This window comes from Drosophila yakuba, chromosome 2L (genome assembly GCF_016746365.2).
Source record: "Drosophila yakuba strain Tai18E2 chromosome 2L, Prin_Dyak_Tai18E2_2.1, whole genome shotgun sequence".
NCBI classification, from domain to species: Eukaryota; Metazoa; Arthropoda; class Insecta; order Diptera; family Drosophilidae; genus Drosophila; species Drosophila yakuba.
In genome coordinates this window covers 12,379,682-12,405,688 of record NC_052527.2, presented here as the reverse complement: position 1 = coordinate 12,405,688, position 26,007 = coordinate 12,379,682, and the positions used below count along the sequence as shown (strand labels likewise).

Below are 26,007 nucleotides of genomic sequence, written 5' to 3'. Positions count from 1 at the left end.
CATCATCTTCCCATTCCCTCTGCCGCTTCAGTTGCTCCGACTAGACGACACTTGGAGATTTAAATGCCTTGCGGGCACTGGGTCTTCGACGCCAGCACGTGCTCAGCATTCAGTTTCATTTACAGCGCGAGCCTCGAAAAGGTGCAAACTAGAAGATACAAAACAAAAAACTCCCACGATCATTTGGGCATCCGATGCGAACCAGCCCACTCGAGATTGATGCATTGAGCCCACCCCATGATGATCGATCATTCTACCGGCTGGGATTTGCCCCTAAAGTCCAAACAAAGCCACTGACAATTGCCTTTGACAGTTTTTACCGTTTCCCTCGATTGCTGTTTATGTCGCGCCGATTATTTCCATCTCCATGCGCCTCTTTTTGCATATGCGGATTCGGATTCGGATTCTGGGATTCGGCATTCAGGGGAGTGATTGATATCAGTCAGTCAGTCAGCCAGTCCTTCAGTCAATCAGCTCATCAGTAGGGGCAGCTGTTTTGGCAGGCAGTGCTGCCTAATGGATATTTAAATGGCATTGTTCGCAGATATTGTTAGAGAAAAGTGGGAAAAAACGCAAAAATATACCCAAAAATCTTTCAAATAAAATATTACATTTTGTCGTACTTAAAAATATAGCTGATTTTTAGAAATAAATGCCTTGGTATATGAACTTTTTTTAACTGTATGTAGTAAAATTAAGTTCTTCTTATTACTCACTTTATCTTACATGAAAAAGTTAAGTATCTACAGACTATAGATGTACCTAAACACCTTTTTTCGAATACAAAAAATCATATATATTTAATTTTACCATGTACACCATTATAGATTCTTTTTTGTCTTATTGGCCAGACCATGACTAACAAACGATTTGATGCACTTTATTCCTTTTCCCTTCCCGCATTTGCGATTTCAACTTTGTCGCGTGCCTGAAGCGGAGGCTCCATCAGAAACATAAAAACCACCTAAACAAATCCCACTAATTAACAACAGAATCGCGGGCGTATTATCGCATTCAAATTAGCAGCGGACACACCAGGCAAATAACAATAGTCGAGTGTCCTATGCCAACCAAAAATGCATAGCGAAATATTTTGGCAATTTTTATGTGGAATTTGTGGGCCCAAAACCGGTAGGTAAACAACCCAAACAGCAGAACAATGAGAAGAGCAGCAACCACCGCGATTTTGTGGCCCATAAATAACTCGAATCATTTGGCCCAGAACGACCTCGTCAGCAGGACACTCGAAAACTGCAACTGCAACCATGGCAAACGTTTCATTAGTCAAAGGACATTTTCCGGTGGGGTGGAGGGGTTGTGAGGGGATGTGGCCCGATGAATAGAACCACTCCCAAAAACAGAAAACAGAATTCGATGCTAATTTCGGGCTAATAAATTATACCTTTTGACAGTCATGTTCGCCAATATCAACCATCGAATTCCTCACTGATTGCCATCGGTGTTTTCCATACTGATTGCTATCGCAGTTCTCTAGTTTTCCAGGTATCATAAAGCAAAGCCCACACACAACTCACTTGGCTAAATGTTTGGTAATTAAATCAGAGTGAAAATTAAGAGTCTAACATTTTTATAAGGAAAATCCCACAAAATCACCACGGGTCGTCCAAAGAACTCTGCAGGAGTTACAAGACCCGAGGGCAATTGCACACTTTACACTTCACACCTCGAAACGCCACAACTCACACTTCGCCCGAGGAAGCCCCAGAACCTGGTCCATGGCCCAGACGCATCCTGTGGCGCATGGCAAGACATCATCGTCGTCTTGTTGTTTGCTGTTTGCTGTTTGGTGTCATTAGCGTCAGGCAGTCGGAGGCGTCTGTCTTGGCTGGGGATTGGCTGCCACCTGCCGGGCCCGTGCCTCGGCTGACGTTACAATTACCTGGTAATGCGAGGCACGATGACGACGACCACAGAATCAGCAAACAACACCCAAGGAGCCGAGGAGCCGAGGAGATGTCACCTCTACGTGAGCAGAGCCAGAGGGAATCCTCTTCAGCTGCACGTCATCAATTTTCCGTTTCCAACTCGAGTAACTTGTGGTCTTCGAGAGTGTTGAGCCCCTGCGGTCAACATTTTATTAAAATATATATCAACCACAGAAAGATATTTTAGGTATGCACTTCTATGTATACGTTAAATCATTAATAAAAGGAGAACGTTTTAAAGAAATAATAATAAAACGAAATATACTGTTTCGATCTTTAATATCAACCCCATCTTGAAAGACGCATTGTTGAGTTACATTATTTATAGATACTTATTCTTAAGCAACATAAACCCTGATAAGTTTGAGCATACTCTATGGGAACCCTTAAGTTTCCTTTAATCAAATTGTAATAGCTGCCCTGCAAAGTATTTGGTTCCCATTGAAGATCGTAGCATATTTATTGGATTACTTTGTCAAAGAGTGGAAAACAAAGCATTTTCACACTGCCCCTGGGCAGAAACCCTTGGCCAGGAGCAGCTACCAGTGCCCCCTCCCTTCCAGAGACCAATATAAATCCAATTAGCACGCCTTTGTCTGATCTAGAACACACACTACTATACTCACAGTACAGAAAGGAGGAAAAGGAGAGTGAAGGATCGGAAGAAAGGAAGCGAGGAAGCGAGCGGATCGAAAGGAAGACGAGCACAATGGGATCTCTTAACACACTTCATCAGTTTCGGGGTCTCGGCGAGATCTCAGGGGTTCCTGCTCCTGCCGAGGGATGTGCCCTCGCCAAAGTTTATGACTTGCGCACCTTTTGTGCTCACCATTAAACGCCATTAGCGGGCGTTTAAGGATCGCTTTTCGGCTCTAATTTTTTTGTTGTTTTGGAAAAGGTCGAGGCCGAGGTTAAGTCGTCGGGGTTAGCAGGGTGTTCCGGCGCACACCTAATCTAATAAGCCGCAAGCACGCAAACAAGTTCACGTGGGAACTAGCCAAACTGGAGCGGGCCAAGAACCAATCCAGGAGATACTGGCATTGGCGTGGGCCGTCGGGATAATTCTGAGAGATGGGTGTGTGTGGGAAGTGGTCGGCAGTGGGTTATTTATGGATTGCCGCCAGCTACGAACCCAGTTGGCAATTGGATATGGGAAGAGATCGCGAACAACCAACGCCCAATGTCAGTGCCGCAGTGGAATCGCATCAATTTCTGCACTTTATGTGACAAAATCCCAGTCAGAACGGGATCCCAGCGGCTATAAAAGCCGGAATCTGAAGCCACAGCCTCCACAGTATCGCGTGGTGGAGCTTGGCAGAATGTGGCGTCTCTGCGGATGCGTTCTGCTCCTTTGTGGTCTTGCTTGTGGCCAAGCCAGCGATGAAGATCTCAGCCAGGCTGTGCCGGAAGAGGATGATCCCATTGGCAGCAACAAGGAGCTGTCGGATCTGGTCATCACCACAGCTTTGGGCAAGATTCGTGGAACTATACTGCCCTCTCAATCGGGTCGCAATTTCTATGCCTTTCGTGGCATACCATATGCAAAGCCACCAGTGGATCGGCTTCGTTTCCAGCCACCGGAGCCCGTGGAGCAGTGGTTTGATACACTGGATGCTACTTTCGATGGTCCCAAGTGTCCACAGCTGGGCCTTGTTAGTGGCGATGTGAGCGAGGATTGCCTCCGCGTGAATATATACACCAAGGAGCTGCCCAGCGAGTCGCAGCCGAATGTTCGAAGACCCGTGATCGTATTCATCCATCCTGGTGGCTTTTACTCCCTTTCCGGTCAGAGCAAGAACTTTGCCGGTCCGCAGTACTTCATGAATCGTCGCCTGGTGCTGGTCACCTTCAACTATCGCCTGGGATCGCTGGGATTCCTGGCCACAGGCACAAGGGAAGCGCCGGGCAACATGGGACTCAAGGATCAGGTGCAGCTCCTACGCTGGGTCAAGCTGCACATCTCCCGCTTTGGAGGAGATCCTAGTTCTATCACCCTTTTGGGTTACGGCGCTGGAGCGATGGCCGTAACTCTGCACATGGTCTCACCCATGTCAAGGGGTCTCTTTCACAAGGCAATCGTGATGAGTGGAGCAGTCACAGGGCAGTGGTCACTACCGGACCACCAAATGGATGTGGCCACCAAGCAGGCCACCCTGCTCCACTGTCACACGGAGAACGTGACCGAAATGGTGGATTGCCTGAAAGGGGTAAGGTTTAAAAGGAGTTATGCTTGCCATTGATACACAATTTTAATTTATAGAAACACTACCTGGAATTCGCCAACACGTTGCCGAAAATGTTTGAGTTTGACAGGAACAATCCCCTGATTTTGTGGAAGCCTGTTATAGAGCCAGACTTTGGACAGGAACGCTTTCTGGTTGAGGAGCCCATAAGGAGTTACCAAAACGATGATTTCATGAAGGTGCCCATCATCACGGGCATGACCAAGGATGAGTTCGTGGGACCAGCTTTGTGTAAGTGCCACAAACCTAAGGGCTTCTAATTAATATAATAACTTTTAAATATCCTTAGCCATCCTCCAAAGTCCCACTCTGCTGAGCGCCCTAAATGATAACTTTGAGTTCTTGGCCCCCGTGTTCTTCATGTACAATTCCAGTGATCCTCGGGCCAGTAATATAAGTCAGGAGCTGAGGAACCACTACTTCCCACAGCAACTCATCGATGCCAATAGTTCGCTGGAGGCTTTATCTAATCTGTACTCGGATGCCTTGACTGGTTTCGGAATCCATCGTTTTGTTCATCTGGCTGCCAGGTCCACGAAGGTCTACTACTATCGATTCTCGTATCAGGGTGCCAGGAGTCACATCTATTACCCAGAAGATGCACCCTATGGTGTCGTCCACCACGATGATCTGATGTATCTGTTTGTGGAACCCTCGATAAGTCGCATGTTTACCGAAGATGATCAAGAGTTTCGCATGGTGGACATTATGGTCCGGATGTTCTCCGCCTTCGCCTACAAGGGGTAATGTCTAAATATTTGCTTTTGAATTTTGAACTTATAAGTATTACTATGTTGATTCTAGTGATCCCAATAAACCCACCGATTTGGCGCTGAGGGATATCCGCTGGCGACCTTTCAGCTTCAAGAAGCGATACTACCTGGACATTGGACAGCACATAACTCTGCAGGAGAACCTGAATGCCGAGCACTACGAGATCTGGAAACGACTCTTTCCCCTCAACTGGCGGCGTCAGACGAAGGACGTTTAAAGGATGTTGCTTTCGAGCACAACTGTACTTTTCAAATACAGGCCACTAGGCATATTTATTTAAATTGCTTTAATTTGTTTTTTACTGTTGCACAGTTGTCAAGTGACACGCCAATTGGCATATTTTCAACTCTCCAATTTGACGGGCTTCCCCCTGAAATTTTGTTATTGCTCTTCGTGTCATCGCTGTGTGGGTGCATATATTATAGGACAGTCGGCACCCGATAACAGCGCTACGTGTCGTGCATTATGGGTTGTCGTCGATCGCGTGCTATGCGGCGACACTGTGAGAAAAAGTTTTGTCATAATATTTGCATGATCTGCAACCCTTTGAACTATGACAACTAAGAATGATAGTATCACAAAAAGGAATGGGGTAAAAAATGGGATACGATTTTTAGTCCTTTGTCCTTGCTTAAATTATAAAACAGATAAACAGGCGATTGTTAAAATGTATTTAAATGTTAGAAAAAATACTTATACTTATACTTATTATTCCTGAATAATTTATTGGTATTTAGCGCACTCATTTCTCCCAGTGCAGACCACCGCCGCAGAAGCCACCGCACATCTGTGATGTTGTAGCCTCATCCACTTGGCCGTTAGTGGGTCGCTCACCAATGTAGCTTCGTTTTTATTGCTCTTATCGGAGTTTGGTTACGCTCCAGAGCATGACAATGTCAAAAGCGGAGTCGTCCAATTCGAGTGGCTCGTGTCCTGCCCTCCGCTCATTAGCATAGTGGGCAACACATGACGCCGCCGATCCAACCGCCCATCCATCTAGCCATCCATCCATCCATTCACTCATCCTTCCAATTGGCAATTGAGAGTCCGTCATGAGTCACGCCATCCGAAAGAGGTCCTGCGAGGGTGCCACTAGTTGGAGAAACTTTAATATATTAATTTATGCAAATTGCAAGGCAACCGAGTGCGCTGCGGTATCGCCGACTATGGATCAATGCATGTCGGGGTTGCTCATTTTGATCGTTTCCACTTTAGTTTTAATTGTTTCGCTTGTCAGCGGAGCCAGAAAGAGATCAGAATTCGAGATGGACAATGGGAGCATATGCTGTCCGTGTGCCATAATTTGTTAGATGCAAACAAAAGCAAAAAGTACAGAAAACAAATACAGAAATAATAGATGAGGAGAAAAGTCTGTGCATTCCAATTTCCAGCGAAATATTTTGGACAAGAGGCCAAGCGTCGCCGAAGATTTCGATTTCCGCGAACTGCCAAAGCGCAAATAAAGTTGTGAGAGCAGAGCATTTGGCATTGCTGCCCAAGTATTGGCAAAACCCAAAAGCCCAAGCTCCGCAGGGTCCAAATCATATCAGATGGTTACCCAGAGGTTACCCATGAGGTGTCTGCGTTTCCTGCTGCGACTCCACCATCCTCCTCCTTCTCCTCCTTCTCCTACTTCTCCTCCTCTTCATCTCGCGGAATTGTTGGCCTGGTGTTGGCGGCCAGGTTTTTATTGACTGATGGAAATCGCTCAGAGAGCAGTTGAATTTTGCACAGCGCTTTTGCTGGCTTGCCCACAAAATGTAATTAGATTGCCAGGCAAAGCGATGCACTCCCATGGCACCGCCAGAGCTAACACCTCAACACCTTTTCTTGTGGTTTTTCCCTCCAGTTCCCAGTGCCTCAAGAAAATGCCCAAGACGCGTGCTTGGAACTCCTGCTGTCAACATCAGTGCGCAGGAATCTCGCCGAGCTGCGGCCAAAGTTGGCAATGAAGTTGTCTGGCAATTGACGCGCGATAAGCTCGAGTTGGCCAAAACAAAGGCGATCCGGTCGCGGTCGCCAGACTCCAGCGTTGTCCTCTCTTACATAGAAAAATTTGCACAAACATCACAAAACTCATAAATAACAACAACAACGACAGCGGCAGCAGCTGAAGCTGAAGCTGAAGTTGCAACTGCAACAGCCACAACTGCAACTACAACTACAACTGCAACTATTGCAGCCAGAAAGTGTCCACCAATGTGCAACTGACTCCTTGGCCCTCCACTCTTTTGGTTTTCTTGTTTTTTATCCTAGCCACGGATAATGTGCCTTGCACTCCACAATTTATGACTCACTTGGCTGCCACAGAAAACTATGCCAGGCATTTATTGGGTTAAGTTCAGCAGATGGAGATGGAGATGGAGACATTGACATATTTTCATGCTCCACTCGCTGTGGGGAGATCCATGGGAAGTGGAGGGGGGCAGTAGTGGAAAATAGTAGTGGTAAATATCTATATTTCTAACCTAACTTTTTTTCAAATAATCCATATAAGAAATAGCCAAAATCTGCATTGGCATGTGCCCGAATAGACTCACCCACATAGGCAATTGCCACCAGTAACTTCTGATAAGAAGACTCGCGGCATGTGGCATGTGCTGGCATTATCCGAGTTTATGGTGCATGGCAGTCACCACTGACTTTCCCTCAAACTATTAGCATAGACATAGGGAAATGGAAAAGTGGAAATATGACGAGTGAAAAACATTTAACAGACAATTGCGTGCGGCGTGTGGGCGATCCATCAGTCGATCTGATGAAACTATGCTGATAAGCTGGCGAGAAAGCCATTAGCAACTGGAGGTGGGCTAGATTGCAGTATCCTGCTAGAGTTCCTTTTTTGTTAATAACTGCCATGGTCCTGCGGCGTCGCTTATTGGAAACCAGTTGAAGTGGCAGCTTGGAAAAGTCGCGTGCCGATCGCAAGCTGCGTCTGCCACTTCACGATGGCCCATGCTGAGGGCAAGTACCGATGATCTGTCAGTCAGTCAGTCAGTCAGTTGGTCTCCCCCATCAGCATCGCATCTTCCGGATGTCAAATATCTGCGAGTATATATACGTACATATATCTGTTGTCATCGCGGCATCGAGTTTCAATAATAGTTTTGTGCAGCTTTCGACTTGCGATGATGGATCGTGTTGCACGGTGTCTCGCTTATTGACTAACTGACAGAGGGGTGGATTGCCTAATGGAAGTGGTACCTTTTCGTGGAGATCTGAAGTTTTATGAGCCTTGGAAGCCCTCGCATTCCGCGGCCCTCCAGTTATTTGTTTTATTCTTCTCCACTCTAAAAACACACTCCGATAAACTTTAATGAGCATGTCAGAAAAATTCTACTGGTGGGCAGAACCAACAAATCGATGACAAATTGTAAAAGTTGCAGCCTCTGATTGATGTTAAGGTATCCCAGCTGACTGTCAACGATTTAGTGGATCGTTTAACTAATTGCTCAATAACATACCTGTCCATCTAATGGAGCCCATTAGAACAAGTGCATCAAGATGCGCTGGGGGCACATGGAGCATATCCATTTCCATATCCATTTCCATATCCATTTCCCAGACTCCCAAGCTCAAAACGCCGGACTATTAATCACACGAAATTGTGGCATAGAATACAATTTCATTAATTGTGGCCAAAACACACTCGCAGAAGGAAAACCACACCCGCATGCCACTCGAGAGAGTTTCCCACGAGTTCGGCACCACAGTGTACCAGTTACTTCAACTTCAACTTCAACTTCAACTCCAGCTCTCTGCTCCAGCTACCAGTTCGGATACAGTTGCTCTGCTTGACCCCTGACTGGCGCTCTGTTTGGCTCATAAATGTATATTTAGTCCACACCCCCAGGTGACTACCGATGTAGCATTGGAGCATTAGCCAGTGCGATCACGTAGCTCATTGTTTTTGTATTCCACTAGTATGAGGTGGTGCCACAAGGTGCTGAAGAGTTGAGTGTTACAGCGCCTCAACTGGAATTCACGTGAAGACAGCTGCTGCAGAAGCGGCCAGAGGAAAAGTAGGATGCAGCCGCATTCCGTGCCCTCATATTGTAGTTCAGTGTCAACGTCAACCACGTAATCAACTTACAGGAACCCATTGGCAGGACAAACAGTCGGCGTTCTACACTGAGAGCAAAACTGATGGCACTCAGGGATGTACTTGTAGTTTTTCTTACACTGACAGCAAAGCATTTAGGTATGTAGTTATGGTTTTTCTTACATGTGTGCTCTTCCAAAACCAATTTTTATGTTACTTTTAAGCTGAATTTTATTTATGTTTCTTACAAGTTTTAAGCAGCAAACAGACTATGTTAATCATTTTAATGTAACTAGCTTTGTGTTTATAATCACCTTAATGCCCTCAATGGAGCTAATATTTTATTCTCAGTGCACAGTGTAGCAACATCCCTTTCATGGATAGCAAAAAAATTGCAACAATCCGCAGAGGCAACCCCCGAGCTCAGAAAGGACCAAGTCCTCGGAGCTATCTTCCCTTTTTGGTGGAAAGGGGCGTTTGTCCTGGGCACGCTAATGTTTGGTTTCATTAGTCCTGAGCGACAAATCAAACAGTTTGTGGCAGTTTGTTTGCTGTATTTTTTCCCGGCCTCCATCCGTTGTTTACACTCATTAGTTGGTCCTTCTGCCACTCGAGTCCTGCGCTTAGCGCCTGAATCCTGAATCCTGCAAAGCGTCGCACCCTTGTGACAACTAGCATACGTTGGAGGGCGCACTGATTTCGGTCGGTTGTTGAGGGTGCCACACGGATGTTGTTTCGTTTTCATTATTTAAAGCACATTAATAATCACATCCTGACAACGATGGCAGTCGGCATTGGAATAGGAATAGGAACAGGAATAGGATTAGGGGAAGTGACAGGAGTCGCGTATCGGAAAACTGCAAACAAATATTTGCAAAGGACGAGAGTCGTGGGGCAAATGGCACTTAACGCGCTTGTAATGAGTATCGCGAGTATATTGGGTGGTTTCGCCCACTTGTGGGTGGTTGCGCTTTTTATGGCCCTCGAATTGGGTGCAAAAGATGGAAATCTCAATCGAAAGTGGGCGTGTGTGTGCTGCAGTCGATTGATTTGTGGGCAGTTATATACGAAACACATATCGAAGAGAGCAGAGGGGTTTCGATTATTGACTTTGATTAGCATAAATCGAGTCCGGTGGTCCTTTGAGCCTTGTGGCCTATTAACCACAAAGGTCCAAAACATGCATAATTATGATAGCTACGCTCCTTTCAGCCGTCGTCGTTTCTGTCGCCGGCCCTTCAAACAAAAGCGACAACGATATATCGGAGCGAACAACAAAAGACACTCAACCGGCGACCACACACCACACACAACACACACCAGGCAGCTCGGAACTTGGAACTTGGAGTAGCCTGAGATAGACAGCGGGACAATGGGGCACAGTTTGTATAGCCGGCTCATATGTGAGCCCCTTTGCTTTGGTTATCGAATAATCAAGTTGTGAATCACGGACCCCACAGCCAAAAACTAAAACGTGGAAAAGGGGGAAAGACAATTAATTTAAAGGTCGTTTGATGTGAACACTTTCACCCAAAACAAACAGATACGAGTGTCCTTTTTTTTCCAGTCGCTTTGATGTCGGTTGTTTTGGGCCTTGGCATTTACGGCAAGTGCGGGAAGGACCCAATCATTAATCACAGCAATTTGGATTTGTATAAATATGTAATTAACCGCAGAGCAGGGGAAAGTACACTTCAAATGGAGAAAGATTGTAGGCGCCAGTGAGTTGGGGGGAAATTAATGGATTTGTTGGGAAAGTGGAAACTGATTTCCAAGAGATCGTCCTTTTTGTGCGATCAAAGCTCTGTCCGAGCAGATCCTTCCACGAATATCAATCAATCGGGCTGCCTTTCTTCGATTGCAAGCCATTCCATTAAATAAAACCGAACTCACTTGAAAGGGACAGCCAAAATGAAATACTTTCGTGCGTGTTGTCCAACAACCAAGTGGCCCTGGGTCTTCCCAGAAATTACGCATAACAAAGCGCAGCTCTGGCCAAAAAATCTCCCTATATCCCGATTCCCATCCCGATGGAATCGAATCCTTCCCCACTTCTCCGCCACCACTTTCTCAATTTGTATTGTCATTAGCGATTATGGATCGGAGGGGGCGTAATCCGATATGTTGACAGAACGCATAAGCGGGGATCGAGCATTTTCAGACAGGAGACCAGGTCCTGGACCAGGACCATACCAGACCAGACAGGACCGCTGACAAGCCTATAAAGCATTCGATCCTTGGCGCTACTTCAAAATGTTTACTCCTTTTGTGAGCTCAATAAAAACGTAATCAAACCCACAACCCAAAGTTGCTCGAGGGGATGATGATGATGCGTCACAAAAAGAGCAAGGGATCGGCATTGGGATTGGGATTGGGATCGGGGGATCTGGTAAGGTTTTCCATCGAAAAACCATGGCGCAGGCGTAGCGAAAGTGAAATCGAGACGCAGCCACAATCGAATCGGCAGCTGGAACACCTTCGCATCATCATCCCATCATCATGATCATATGCCCTCACCTTCGAGAGCATCGAGGCTGTTTCTGTTTTGTTAGAGGACCACAAAGGGCCAAAGTCAAAAGGGGCACGCGCTCAGCTCTCTCGATTTTGTTTCCTAGACAGGAGACATTGTGACTGATCGGGGTCGTATCTTCAATCCTCGAACCACGATCCTCAGACGATCGGTTTGTTGTCGTCTAGACAAGCCGCAGACTTAAGTTTAATAGACTTATTGTAATTGAGCCACACAACTCTTTCCGCATTTGCCAGCTGCCATATGGGAAAGGTGTTTGTTACCCTTTAATCTCCATCAATCTCGGTTGTAGAGCGCAATGCGATGTGTTAATGTTGAGGGAAATTTAATTAAAATTTGCAAATGTTTTGCCCATTTTCATTGTCATTCCCGTCATGTCACCAAATGCCAGGTCATGGATAAGGTCCTTGTCAAGTTGACTTGCCCACCTTTTGTGGTATATATGTATATACTCGTATATCTGTCCCAAAAGGGAATAAGGCACAATGCGTATACTTAGTCGACTGTTTGCCTTTGCCCCTCATATTTTCAGTGGGACGTACAAGTTAACAAGTTAATTTTCCATATTTTCTTTGGCCCAACTTTGTCACATCCTTGTGTGTGTGTCCTTTGTGGTTGCTAAAGGGGTTCAACTTGGCAACTGACCCCAATGAAAATGCGTGCTAATGAGTAAAAAGCGTAGAGAAAAACTTGGCTTAAATGTTAGATGTTTTAAAGACCTATGTTCATTTTCAGCTTGAAAACTCCAGCGGAAATAATTATTGACTCCCCATCACGAAGAGTATGTCCTTTCACATCCAGCCACCCCCAAAAAGGGGGCGGGGCTGGGCGATAATCCTTTTGTAGCCCATCGCATTGTTTGGCATTTTCACGCAAGAGCAAATCGTAAATGTCAATAGCAGCGCATCTGTGTAATGGGATAACCCCTCGGATTTTCACAGCAGTTTTGTTTTTACACATGCCAACCTGACAAATACAATCATACAAAGCTCAAAGAGGTCAGAGTTTGAAGGTTCCGCCCCCGCCCCCTACCCCGTACCCCAAAAACAAAGTGTAAAGCCGAAAACATTTAAAGACAAATTAATGTGTATTTAAGCTGCGCCAATCCGCTGTAGGCCAAAGACTAATTGCCCCCAAAGGAAAAGCTGAGCACTCGTAGTGGAAACAGGGAAAATCTCACGCCTCTCCTGATTAATTAATCAAAGTAAATAGCTGCAATGCTCCAGCCAAGAACGTCGAACGGTCAAAGGTCATTAGCGTAATCTAAACGGCCTATTGATAAGCTTTTTCCACACCTAATTGCTACATTAATTTCCCGATGAGCCGGCAGGCCACACCAGTGGCGATGGCTACAACCAAGCTGAGTTTCCCGGCAGCGCCTCCGCTCCGGGCGGCCGTGGGAAACAGTTCGTCCCAGACGAGGTATCGATCCGAGTAGCCGGGCGCACCCACCTGGGTCTCCACCCCGTTGTAGAGCATCTTCAAGTGCGTCAAGTTGCAGGGTGGCCACGTATCCGTGCTGTTTAGGGGTGTCCTGAAACGGAAGAGGAACTCATTGTTTGCCATCAAAAGCCATATGTTCTGCACTTTCACTGCCAAGACGATTACCAAAGTGGCATCCGAAGTTTCCTTTGCTTTGGCATACTTACCCCGTTTTGGCAAAGTGGCTAAACCAGCTGGTCATGCGCTCCATCATAAAAACATCCGTATCGTTTTCGGTCATCACGGTGCCATACCAATACCCCGGCATCACATACTGCAGATCATCCGCGTGAGCCACGCCCACGGGCTTATTGTCGCCATTCAGCGGAGCCGTGAGACTTCGATCGCCCACGTAATCCATACGCGTATAATAGACTGGGGTAAAGGCTCTGGCCAGTTGGACAAGGCGATGGACACCATGTCCAATGTATGCATCAGAGAAGATGCGTCCGAAGTCCTCAATGTTTTTCGCATTGATTTCTGTAGTATTGCCACCCAGATAGAAATCCTTCAGTTGTTCTCCAATGTTTGCATCCTGGCGATAGAGAAACAACTCCGGTGCGTAGTCCACAAAGTTTGAGCCCATGTCGTGTAGCAAGTGCTGGTTTCCCAAATGCACTGCAATTAAAAAAGGCAGAAGATATACTAACTATTTAAATAGGAGCCACCGCAACTCACCATAAGCATTGTAGTCGAATTCATTGGCCGTGTAGCTGATTAGCAAGGGCACCTTGTTGAAGTTTCCCTCGGCGATAAGTTCCGTAGGATGGCTGGGCAGAAAGTGTCCATCGATCTCGTAGTTCCACTTCATTGTAATAAGCTGATAGCTTTCCCATGCCTTGCACACCTCCACAATGCGTGCCCAACTCTCATTTCGCAGGCACTCCACCACATCCGTGGGATCGTACATGGGACAGCCCAGCTCACGAGCCAGTTTACGTGTCCAGTAGAGGTTATCTATATCAAAGTGATTGGTGGCCGAGCCGCTCATGAGGATTGCCCGATGGAAGAGACCAGCGGAGAGGGGCGAGGCCAAGTGCAGACTGACTGCCATCGAGCCAGCGCTCATTCCGAATATAGTCACCATTTCTGGATTACCACCGAAGTGGGATATGTGATCCCTCACCCATTCCAGGGCCATCACCTGGTCGAGGTAACCGAAGTTGCCCTTCGTCTCACTGCTATTTGTGCTCAGAAATCCCAGAGCTCCAAGGCGATAGTTGAAGGCAACGAAAACCACGTCCTGATCCAGCAGATATTGAGGTCCTGCTTCATAGCTGCTGTGTCCACTGCCCAGGATATTGGCTCCGCCATGAATGTACACCATCACTGGTAATTTCTCCTCGAAGTTCTTCGTGAAAACGTTTATCTTCAGGCAATCTTCAGACATATACGAAACCACTCCTGGTTGCGGACAAACCAGGGAATCGGCTGTGGCCTGGAGCACCTCGTCACCCCAGCTAGTTTCCGGCAGTGGATTGGCGAACCTAAGCTGACCCACCGGCGCTTGCGCATATCGTATGCCTCGGAATGCGTAGAAGGTCCTGTTCCTGAAGCTCTGCATCCTATCTCCTTGGATTTTGCCCAAGGAGAGCTCCACAACGGGATCATCTCCAATGAAAGTTACAGCGGTGGTGAAAGTTATTGAAATTAAAAAAAGAGCACACGTCAACTGAAAAAGTCGAGGCATTTTGAAAATTCTACAAAATAAAAACTAAATGAGTTTGAATGATCAGTAGTTTGAATAAGAATAGTCGGCTTTGTTCTTACCAAGTGAAAATTCTGTGTGGGAATTGTTAGTGATCTTGCGCGGTTCTCAGAGTTTTCGCAATAATTTTATTAGTTTTTCCCCTTTTCGGTGGTGCGCACCCGCATGTTACGAGTTTTTCAGCGAAACTGCAGGTTTCGCACGGTTTCTAATTCTTAGGGTGGTGGTGCTCTATCTGGAAAGCCACTTGGAGATAACTTAATCGATCGAGTTGGCAGCGATTAGCCTTCATGTTGACCAAAACAAATCAAAATAAACTTAAGATTAGGCCAACTGTTTTATGCTATCTCATTTTGGTAATTCAAACTCAATACCTTGCACTTAAATAAACAAAATCCCATTCAATTGAGACTTATTGCTTCATTGAGAGATTTCGAGTTCTGTTTGGGATTTGGGTTAGAACACATCACCCTGATTTGCACCACCAATGGGTCGTGGGTCGTGGGTCCGTCGTTGGTTTCGGATCCTACGCCCGCAGATTTTTTAGAGTTTCGAGTTTAGTTTTTCTCATGCCAGCGACTGAGATTTAAATTGATTTCCTTATTAATGCACATCCCTCTTGTAATATTCAATTAAAACTACCCACGAGTATTGCACTTCCCTTGATTGACACAAGCCGAGTGGTAATTACTCCAACTTTGGAACGAACAGTCGGAGTTCTCCTCCTTTTCAGCCAGATTGAAAACTGAATATGATGGCGGCGAAGGAAATCCCACAATGACCTTTTTGGAAATAAATTCCCTTAATTGCGACGGCTTTTAATTGTGCCAGAAGGAAGTTGACGATGATCTTCAAATTCACTCAACAATGAATATTAATATTCCCTCGCAGATCACAGCTACCATTAATATAAAAAAAAAACAATTTTCACACATCGCCGAGTAGCGAAACTCGAGAACTGAAACAATTTGCGCTCCCCAAAACGAATTTGCGACAATCTGCCGCTGCTCCCGAGGAGCTCAACCCAATATTCCGGACACTTGAGTGCGCATGTGCACACCGCAGCACCACGGGAGGATCTGGATTGGATTGGAACCACCACCCTGCCCATCCAAGCTCGAGCTGGACGGAGCCACTCGAGTTGTAGCAAACATATGAGTGGCCTCTTGACAGACATCGTCATCATCATCATCATCATATTCATCATCATTATAACCATCGTGGAAGCCCAAACTGTGCCACTTGAGGGCTCTTTGTGTACCCTTTGTGGCAGGCTGCTGCAGCTTCCTGTGGCTTGATGACGTCGCCACGGAGCTGAGACATGCAAAAATTTCTCACGCATCGCTGGCAGATGTTACTGTTGTGGGTTTAAGTGGGAGAATCCATAATATTAGTATAATCTAATATAATCTAATCTGATTTAATTTAGCATTAAATCCCAGTTTACATATATCAAAATCAAAAGATTAAGATGTAATTAGATTTCGATTTCAGTGGTATTATCATAAGTTCTATTACATTTCTTGCTGATTTTCTTCCTTAACCTTTACAGCTACTTAGTCGAGGTCACGCCCTTGGAGGTCTCAGGTCGCACCCCCAAAAAGGAAATTAAAGGATCGATTTCATTAATTCCACATTTGCGAAATTTTCATGCAGCTGCCGCAGAGAGCACTAGAAAAACCAGCCATGCAAATTTGCAGATATTTCAATAACTGGCTTCGGCTATTAGATGACAACTGAATGGAAACAGTCGCAACTCTCAAGTGACCAACATGCAGGCCTCCTCCTTGTGGGTTTCCTTTCCTTCAGCAGAATGAAAGAAATGCCACGCCCCTTGCTGAGTTCAATCCCAATTCCATTCCCATTCAGAATCCGCAGAACAAAGCGGATGGAAAGCAACAATTGCCGCACACGATAACCACTTGAGTAATCAATCAAAGCGATAGGCAAACGCAGACGTCGACGTCTTGTAATGAATATTTAAAGATGGAAATTATCGCAATCCGACAAAGGCGAGAGGCAGGACAAAGGGGAGAGGTCTCCGGCATTTTGCATAACTGATAGCGAAACAATAGACCAATATCAAAGTATGCTTTGCATTCACTACTTCCAAGTATGAGTATGAGTATGAGTACGAGTATACGATTCAAGCATAATGCGATAATTTGGGCACAAAAGTGGCGGCCAAGGGTTCAGTTTTCAGTTTAGCATTAACATCTTGCTTGGGCCTAATCGGCAACATATTCCTGTAATCAATAAGGAAGGGTAGAGGAAAAAGTTCTGAGAGATCGCCGTACTCGCTCAAGTGAGCAAATGTCCCGCGAAACAAAAATAACAAAAAGCCCTGAAGGACTCGCAGGATACGAGTGGAGTTATACTTGCAGGGTAGCTCTGCTCTCCAGACCTTTGTGTTATTGTAATGAGAGTGACGTCTTATTTGCGCCAGGACGAGGGTTTCTTCGGAGCCTCAGAAAAGGGTTTCCTACCTTCCAACCTTCCCTCCAAATGTTTTTCACACCATTGCTCAGCGATTGTTTGGTAAATAGGCTCTAATTTCTAATTGTTGTCGTGATCCAATCATCTTTTTATGCCAGAAATAACTTAATCATTCAAATTAAATCATGTTTATTCTTAATCCTTATATATAAAACCAGTTAAAACATATATTTACCAACAAGGAATTAAAGAAATTTATTTAGAGTTTGAAATACTTCAAATTTAAGTTGATAGGCAATTTTTCGTACACAAGTTATTCTCAAAATTTTATATACACTTCCCCTTAACAATTCTTTCGTAATTATTTTCCTTGAATGCAAGCCTCTTACTCCAAAAAAATTAACAACGTTTTTTATAGCCCTAACACGCCAATAAACTGTTAAAGATCTCCTCCTACTTCAACTCTAGAGGTTTTACAATCGCAATTGATGTGCCCAAGGCCTAGGGCAAACCCTCAATTTCATTCGGAGGCAGTGGCTCTACCCCCAATCTCAATAAACAAAACTTCAAAAAGGGCTAAGTGGAAACCCTAAAACGAAAGTTTCAAACGAACATGAGATCGTAATATTTGCCACTTAATTGAGATTAATTGAAGTTATGTGCCCGATATGAATAAACAACTTTGAAGCCATTTTGTTTATGGCTGCGTTTTATGTGCGCACACAACACATCGGCCCAAAAATATTATTAATAATTACAAGAGCGCGGCAATGGCACCCCGAAAAAATAGTTATAGAGTCGAACTCGAACCCTCGGCAGACGAAAATTTGATTAAATTAAATTGAGTGCGACGGAGTTTGTGGAGCAGCGGATGCATGTGTGTATCTTTCAGATACAGATGCAAATCAAACGCTATTGAGCCAGCCAGTTGGTCTACGCTCTACCCCCGAAAATGAAAGGTCTTTGGCGATTCGCCGAGGTGAATGCACTCGCTCGCATTCTAATAGTGCTCGTCTTAATGGAGATTCTGCACTGAAAAAAATGTAATAAAAGTTTCAAATACTACATTTTGCATGGGAATATTTTCACTTTATAATGCTGCTTTCTGTCGTTAAGCTTTAGCAAAGTTATTATAGTATTATATTCCACTCCGGTTTGAAATCAATATGCATATATTTGTACTTATAAGTTGACTTTTTTCTGAGTGCAGTGTTACGGATCTCCCGAAATCTCCCGTTCAATTGGTGCATTGCTCTAGATGCAGCGTGCGTGTTAATAGCCATCGCGTTTGTTGTAAGTCACAACTAGCAATTTAAGCTAATTGACATTCAAATGCAGTTGAATAAACTTTTTGGGCAATGACTGCGCTGCTAAATGATTGTAATAGATGGCCAGGTCGTTGGCTTTGCCACTGTAAAATTGTGTAAAATTCATTTAGGGATTTTACAGCACCGCAGGATGAGGATCATCGTTCATCATCAACCCCATCGACAGATCGCGCCCATCATTTATAAATTGCCGCATCAAATAAAGGCAAACGCTTGAGTAAATCCACTTAATTGCCGTCTGCCTGCGCGAATCACGGCTCCTTGATGTCCGTGAAATACTCCTGGCTCTCTGGCTGCCCTGCCTTCGCAATCAGCGAATGCGAATGGCGAAAGGATGCAGTTGCTCCACGGTCCGGATGTGTTCGCACTCGTGTAAACATGCGTTTGTCATTAGACACACCGGAAATATTGACGGCATTCGACACGCGGCGCACGACCAGCCGGGAATCCTGCGAAAGGAACTTGCCACTTTATTTGCCATTTGATTTTTTAAAATTGTAAAATTTCGTTTTCAATTCAACTGCTCCTCGATTGTTTTCGCAAGTTTCGCTTTTGCGCTTGAGTAAACAGCGTTAGATCTTCGAGGCAACCCTGGCCCAAAAGGATCGGGTGGTTTTGTTTTTGCCTGTGAAGAGGGGTGTCCTTGTCCCATGTCCTTGTCCCATGTCCTTGTCCCATGCCCCTCGTCCCCTCGTCCCTTTCGATGTATCCCTTGTCCCTGTACGTGTGTCCTTTGTCTGGGCATCTTTGTTTGGGCTGAAGTGTCGTCGCCATGTCGAATTATCGTGTTTTTTAACTGAAGTACCTGAAATTTTACAGTGTCGGCTTCGGTTTTTTATTTTTTTAATTCCACAGAGAGCGAGTTTGCTAATTACATTTTATTGCGTGTCGCAAATCGCTTTGTCGCCGCTGGCAAGTGTGAAAAATCATCTCCTTTTTACGGTCTAAAATTTTGTTTTATTTTTTCAGAAGCCTTCGATCTCTTTTCTTGGCCACAATTTATCGGGACTTTGATTGCACATTAGAAAAGTATTTGTGCTCTGGATTCTGGGAAATCAGTCTGCAGTTTAGCAACGCAAAATGCCACGCGCTTTCAAACAATCGAAACAATTTCGGGGGCCATTGGAATTTTTTTGGGTAAGGACCTGAAATGCGGGCATCTCTCCATGGATTGTGGGAGAGTACTTGTAAATTTGATGTAATCCAACGCCTTCATATCCACAAAACAGAAAACAAATGCAAATAATATGCACGAGAAAGTATTTAGAGGAACATTCGGTTTTGAATTCCAAAAACAAATTAAACGTGGGAAAATATGAAAATATGCGTATATATTTTTTCGCTTGTAATCCTTCTCATAACCATTGAATTAGTGGACAATGAGCCGGAGACAATGGATCAGTGTGAAAATATATACACAAAATATTCACCAGGTGTAAGCCCATTAACAGGACAGCTAAAACCCACACAACTGACCTCAACCCAAGTGAACTGAACTCAAAACTGAAATCATGTTGACCCGAACTCGGTTTGTTTGGACAGATTAGAGAGCCAAGCTACTTAGCCAGCAATGGGAATCGGGTGAGGATCGAGGATCACTTGTCCGAACGATCGGTCGGTCAATCTATTTAGTACCGAATTTCGGTGTTTTCCACTAGGCTTACATTTCAATTTCCCATTTTCCGATGTCCAATGCCCAATGTCCGCTATCGAGGGCCTGCGATCTCCCCTGTTTTTCTTCTCTTCTTTTTTTTTTTGTTTTTGGCCCCATGCGGAGTGTGAAAGGTATTATCGGTTTGACTCGATCTCGCATCGAAAAATGTTGTTGTCGTTTATGTTTTCAGTTACATTTATCAGTTTGTGGAAATGCCAGTTGAACAATGAGAAATTATGAGACTTGCTTTAAATCATTTACCATTTAACATTGCCATGATCCGATCCCACAGGGTGGTTCTAACTTGCTCATTGGCCATCTTATCGCTTCGCCGGGATCTGGCATTAGGATTTTCTCGTCGTTAGTTGCCAATTGAATGGTTTCGTATATGCGGTTTTAATTGCGGCAGTTCCGAGTTTGACTTTTCCATCCTATCCAACTTTCCTAGGGAAGTTCCACTTAATTAGCTGCAAATTGTTGTTCGACTGCGCGGCACTGATCTCCGATAGTTGATAAGCTTCCGGGCGAAAGGAAAGCGGAAAACTTTCCCTGCTTCCGGCGAGTCGAGTGGGGGTTGTACGGAGAAAAGCGGCGTAATGATCCGCCCGATCGATGACTACCAGTTTTTATAGTGGGTATTTGAAAGTAGCATAACTTAAAATTAAATAATATATTAGTAGAAAGTAACAAATACAGAAGACAGCATACATAATAATATTAATAATAACTTAAAGGTAAAATTTAAAACACTGCTGAAAAAATGATATTGTATGTAAGAGCTTGTACAATATTTATAAAATCCCAAAAGGAAATCTTTTTTATTATTAAGCAGTCATAAAATCTTGGCACTTAAAGAAGGCATTATCCTACACGCTCGGTCAACAAATCTTTTGAGCACTCACATGTTGTGAATAATGTGAATATCCATGGCCATATGTTTGGCAATCGTTATAATCCCTGGCCAAATCCCTTCCGACCAGAACAGACTATCTATCTATCTATCTATTTGCCAGGGGCGTAACTTCCCACGACGCCGAAAACGGATGGGGTAGATGTCGAATTTACGATGACATTTATGCGTAATTTTTGGTCGAATTTTATAGCCGCAATTGGACTGAGTGGCATTGGGAAAGCAAAGAGTTCTGTTTTCCACTGTTTGCACCCGCAGAGAAAGTGTCAAATAAATTTGATTGGAAAGTGATCTCTCGTAATTGAAACGGAACAGTTAATCCCGGGCATCATTAGGGCGACACACCCACCTTGAAGAACGGGAATCTGGAACCAGGTAGCATGTGCTTCCCTAGTTTCTCCGGCACAGCCTCATAATATGCCACGTCATGACTTTCTTCCGTGTCAACGCCCATCGATTCCTGGATGGGAGCACCCTTTTCTCATTCGTTCGCCGTAATCCTTTGAGATCCTATCGCGTGCTACGATCCTGATCTTTGGGCGACTCCTTTTGGGCAGAAAGGCGCCGCGGGTTGCTCGCTCAGTTCGTGTCATAATTGCACGGCATTTGGTCCGTCGTGGAAGTGTGAAAATTATGGAGTTTCCTCACCCTTTCGGCATCTTAATGATTATGTTTGTTTCGTTTATCTCTGACTTGAGATCGCCAAGGGGCCCAAGGAATTTGTTTGGCAACTTTGCTTCATTCATACGTATGCGTAAGTTATGGTCTCTGCCTTTGGGTTTCTAGGGGTAGGTTTTCCTATATGGGATTTCTTCCTTTTGATTTCCGTTTTTTTTTTTTTTTGCGTGCTAAATTGTGTTTTACGATTATGAGTTTCCTGATTTCATCTTGAAGATATCGGCAGGACCTCGACATTTCGGTTTCTTTTTTTGCAAACGTTTATTTCTTTATCAATCTCGAGATCGTGAGAAGTAGTTCCGTTAGTTAACAAAAAACGCCAGATTACTGACTTTATATAATAGTAATGTTTTTATATAACTTATAATATATTCAGAATAATATCTATGTACCTCTGCAACTTAAGTCTGTTTAGAAGCTTGAATTATTGCATTGAAATAGTCTTAAAGCCCTTCACTGAAGTACTTTCCTTGCTTTGTTGGAACCATCTCCATTTTGTTCCGAGCTCTGCTTGCCCTCCAGCCATTTCACTTTGTTCCCCATTTCGGCATCCAACTCCAGCTCTAAAGTAAATAGGCCCGACCACTGGCATCTGCCAGTGACTGTCGCCAGGTGTACCCATCAGATCCCCATCTCCATACACATCCACACCGCCAGCCCCATTCCCATCTCCATCACTGATGTTGTAAACTTTTTTTCTGTACTTAATTAGCTTTGACTGGGGTTGGGGCCGTGTTCTTTGCCATCGAGTGCCTCAAACCCCTGGCTTTCCATATCGTACAATTACCCAGTGGAGCGCGTGCTGCAACCGCAGGTGCTAGAGCAGCACAGCACTCGTCTCCCTGCCCAGTTTCCACATCCCAATTGCCAGTTACGAGTTGCCAGTTGTCAGCTCCCTGTGCTCAGCTCTCCCAGCTCCCAGCTCACAAATTGCAGATGCCAGCTCCCCATTACGTTCTCCATCCCCAGCTGGGCTGCTAACACAGTACTACTACCAATCAAACCTGCTCGGGAACTCTCCTCGCTGGCCAAACTGGAGTGCCGGATAAGGCGGATAAGCCGCACACAAGCGCACCCGAACTGGAAGCCAGCGGACCAATGGGCGTCCCGCATGGAGAACGAGCAACCCTCGTGCGATTCGACCGCTGGCAACTTAACTGTGCTGCGCAGAGCGGGCCCAGTTAGTCAGCCTTGCGCAGTCGATGCGAACGGACGCGTCGCTCCAGAGAAAAGTTGAGAAAAGAATTGCATATAGTAATTGAGCCTATTGAGCAAGCGAAACCCCTGGTGACCGCGTGTGAACTTGAAACTTACGATTATAACAGACATATTTAAGATGGTCTTAAACGGCATGCCCATCACAATGCCAGTACCAATGCCAGTGCCTATGCCAGTGCCCATGCCTGTGCCCAGTCCACCGGCCACCAAGTCCCGCGTGGCCATCGACTGGGACATCAACGACTCCAAGATGCCGTCGGTGGCGGAGTTCGACGAGTTCAACGACTGGTCCAACGGACACTGTCGGCTCATCTACTCCGTGCAGAGTGATGAGGCCAGGAAGCATGCCAGCGGTTGGGCCATGCGCAACACCAACAACCACAACGTGAATATCCTGAAGAAGAGCTGTCTGGGAGTGCTCCTCTGCAGTGCCAAATGCAAGTTGCCCAATGGAGCCAGTGTGCATCTCAGGCCCGCCATTTGCGACAAGGCCAGGAGGAAGCAGCAGGGCAAACAGTGTCCCAATAGGTGCGTTCTGGACTAACAACGAAATCCAAGAATTCTGAAAACTAACTCAGTATTTTTCATTTATTTAACAGAAATTGCAATGGACGCTTGGAGATCCAGGCCTGCCGCGGCCACTGCGGCTATCCAGTGACCCACTTCTGGCGCCGTGACGGCAGCGGCATCTACTTCCAGGCCAAGGGCACCCACGATCACCCACGGCCCGAGGCCAAGGGATCCACGGAGGCGAGGCGGCTTTTGGCCGGAGGACGACGTGTGCGCAGTCTGGCCGTGATGTTGGCCAGGGAATCAGCACTGAGCGACAAGCTGAGCAGCCTGAGACCCACAAAACGGCAGGCCAAGACCCAGTCGATGCAGGAGAGCAAGCGCAGGAGGATGGGAGCTGCGGATGTGATCCCAACCAAGTCAGTGGAGTCAGTGGAAGCGCCCAGCTATCTGCCCACATCGACCCCCACACACAGCAGCAACTTCAATCAGACTCAGGGATCGTATGTGCCCGCAGGACTGGGATCAGTGAGCAGTCAGTGGAACGGAGAGATTTACTACGAAACGGAGGATCCATCCTATGCCAATGGCATGTACACATATGACATGCTCCACTCACCACTCTCCGCGCACAGCTCCACGGGCAGTTATTACCAGGAGAACAGGGCGCAACAGCAACTGCAGCACTCGCAATACCAGCAGCAACTCTCTCCGCAGCAACACGTGCCCGTCAGCTATGATCCCAGCCAGCCAATCTCCTCCAGCCTGCAGTGCGGAATGCCTTTGTACGAAAGCTGCGACGATACGTCCAGTTTGACCAGCAGCTCGGGCTACAGCTCCGAGGATTATGGCTACTACAATGGATACCTACCCAACTCCCTGGACATGAGCAACGGCAGCCAAAGCCAGAATCCCAGCCAGGACGGAAGTTTCTACACCACCAGCTCGGAGATCTTCAGTGTCTTTGAATCGACTCTCAATGGCGGCGGCGTGTCCAGTGGCGTGGATCTCATCTATGACGAAGCAACCGCCTACCAGCAACATCAGCAACCGAGCAATTTCCTGCAGCTCGCCAACTACCAACAGGAGCCGCAGGATCAGATGCAGACCGGCGACTACTACTACAGCAACACGGGCGTGGACAACTCGTGGAACATCCAAATGGACGCGACATATCAGCCACCAGTCACCAGCACGGATCCCATCTACTGCTAGGGGATCGGGTTAAGATCTCTCATCGCAGCCATCGCAACTACTATTACTGAGCCACTCAAGCGTTGTTCTAGTCCCTAGTTGATTGATTTGCATTCATGTTCCCATTGCTTGTTGGTCTTATTATTACATATATGATATATTGTATTGAACGTTTCTAGTTTTGTACTTTTGTACTTGTTTCCCCAGCTATTCCAAAGTTTTAGAGCACGTAAGAGTAATAGTATACTTAAGCACATAGAGTTTTAAGTCACATTTCCCACCTATTTATGAACTTTTTTGTAGTAATAAACATTTTTTAAACAAAAAACCCCAATCGAAGTAGCCTTTTTCGGTGGAGTTACACTTGTCAAACAAGGAAAACCAGAAACCAGACAAATAATCAGTATAACATTACTAGCGGCAGGAGTAACACCTTGAGGTTTTCCAAAACAACAAGTTTAAATTCGTTAGTCATCCAAAATCGTGTAAAAATGCGTGTTTGTCGTCCTAAAAAATGTATCGTCGATTACAGAATTATTGCAATAGTGAGTACCAAACAGGGACTAATATACGTTCACTAAAACCAAATGTTGTATCCTTGAGAAGCGTCGTCGTAGATCTCTAATTCGCATGCTAGCCTTGGGAGGACTCTTGATGGGACAAACACGTGGAATTCCAAATCAGGGAACTCCCAATAGCATTGAGACACTTGGACCAGCAAGTTTGCGTCGCAGAAATCGTAGAAGGCGAATGCAACTGAGAGCCCGTAGACCACTAGGTGCCATTTCAATGCCCTCACTAAGACATCCTGGCCAAGGAGCACGATTACACCGGAATAATCCACTTTGGGGAAGGGCAAACATTCTAACCACACCGTGTGCGTTGGTAGCATTGAATGAACTTGCGTTAGGGAACCACGAATCAAGTTCGGTGTTGGTAATGGCGCATTATTTGAATCGGCGTTGTAAGTTGAGCTGTACACATTGCTAATACGAATTAGTGCATACTTACCACACTTTTACCAGTTCACTTCACTTTGGCGCCAAGGGAAGAGCCACCCAATGAGAATCCTGGCGTTCAGAACCCAGATGTCCAAGACGGCAATGGCCAGAATCTTTATGCGGATGAAAACAACAATATGCAAGGTCAAAATTCGGAAGTTCCAGAGGCCAATGTTCCAAATGGGCAAGATGCATTGCAGGAGGAGCATGAGGATGCCCATGATCAGAATCAATATAATAACGAAGAATAGCGAATTACTAATCAGATAACTTTCTTATTTTGCATCAATATGTATAGTTTTGAAAGGGTCTTCTATTATACATATTATTTGTACCTTGAACCAAATATAAAA

The 26,007-nt window shown here is 45.4% G+C and overlaps 4 protein-coding genes across 6 annotated transcripts; 3 read left to right on the top strand and 1 right to left on the bottom strand.

Annotated features, from left to right (window-relative positions):
- The first annotated feature begins 3,254 nt into the window (after positions 1–3,254).
- Positions 3,255–5,225, top strand: LOC6527876 (juvenile hormone esterase). The gene is made up of 4 exons (XM_002088912.3): positions 3,255–4,153; positions 4,207–4,420; positions 4,479–4,932; positions 4,994–5,225. Exons 1-4 carry the CDS (start codon positions 3,266–3,268, stop codon positions 5,178–5,180), a joined length of 1,743 nt encoding a protein of 580 aa, XP_002088948.1. The 5' UTR covers positions 3,255–3,265; the 3' UTR covers positions 5,181–5,225.
- Positions 5,226–12,603: 7,378 nt separating this feature from the next.
- LOC6527875 (juvenile hormone esterase) lies at positions 12,604–14,902 on the bottom strand. 2 transcript variants are annotated; one of them, XM_002088911.4, is made up of 4 exons: positions 14,788–14,902; positions 13,696–14,717; positions 13,185–13,635; positions 12,604–13,069 (listed from the first exon to the last, which is right to left on the bottom strand). In XM_002088911.4, exons 2-4 carry the CDS (start codon positions 14,705–14,707, stop codon positions 12,838–12,840), a joined length of 1,695 nt encoding a protein of 564 aa, XP_002088947.2. In that variant the 5' UTR covers positions 14,708–14,717; positions 14,788–14,902; the 3' UTR covers positions 12,604–12,837. The 2 variants fall into 2 exon arrangements, with proteins under 2 accessions (XP_002088947.2, XP_039226882.1); XM_039370948.2 differs by lacking the exon at positions 14,788–14,902 and having other exon boundaries at positions 13,696–14,743.
- A 7,694-nt stretch (positions 14,903–22,596) lies between these two features.
- LOC6527874 (transcription factor glial cells missing) lies at positions 22,597–25,182 on the top strand. The gene is made up of 2 exons (XM_002088910.4): positions 22,597–23,477; positions 23,549–25,182. Exons 1-2 carry the CDS (start codon positions 23,068–23,070, stop codon positions 24,672–24,674), a joined length of 1,536 nt encoding a protein of 511 aa, XP_002088946.1. The 5' UTR covers positions 22,597–23,067; the 3' UTR covers positions 24,675–25,182.
- Positions 25,043–26,007, top strand: LOC6527873. 2 transcript variants are annotated; one of them, XM_002088909.4, is made up of 3 exons: positions 25,043–25,198; positions 25,260–25,617; positions 25,679–26,007. In XM_002088909.4, exons 1-3 carry the CDS (start codon positions 25,145–25,147, stop codon positions 25,903–25,905), a joined length of 639 nt encoding a protein of 212 aa, XP_002088945.1. In that variant the 5' UTR covers positions 25,043–25,144; the 3' UTR covers positions 25,906–26,007. The 2 variants fall into 2 exon arrangements, with proteins under 2 accessions (XP_002088945.1, XP_015052993.1); XM_015197507.2 differs by having other exon boundaries at positions 25,058–25,198; positions 25,257–25,617.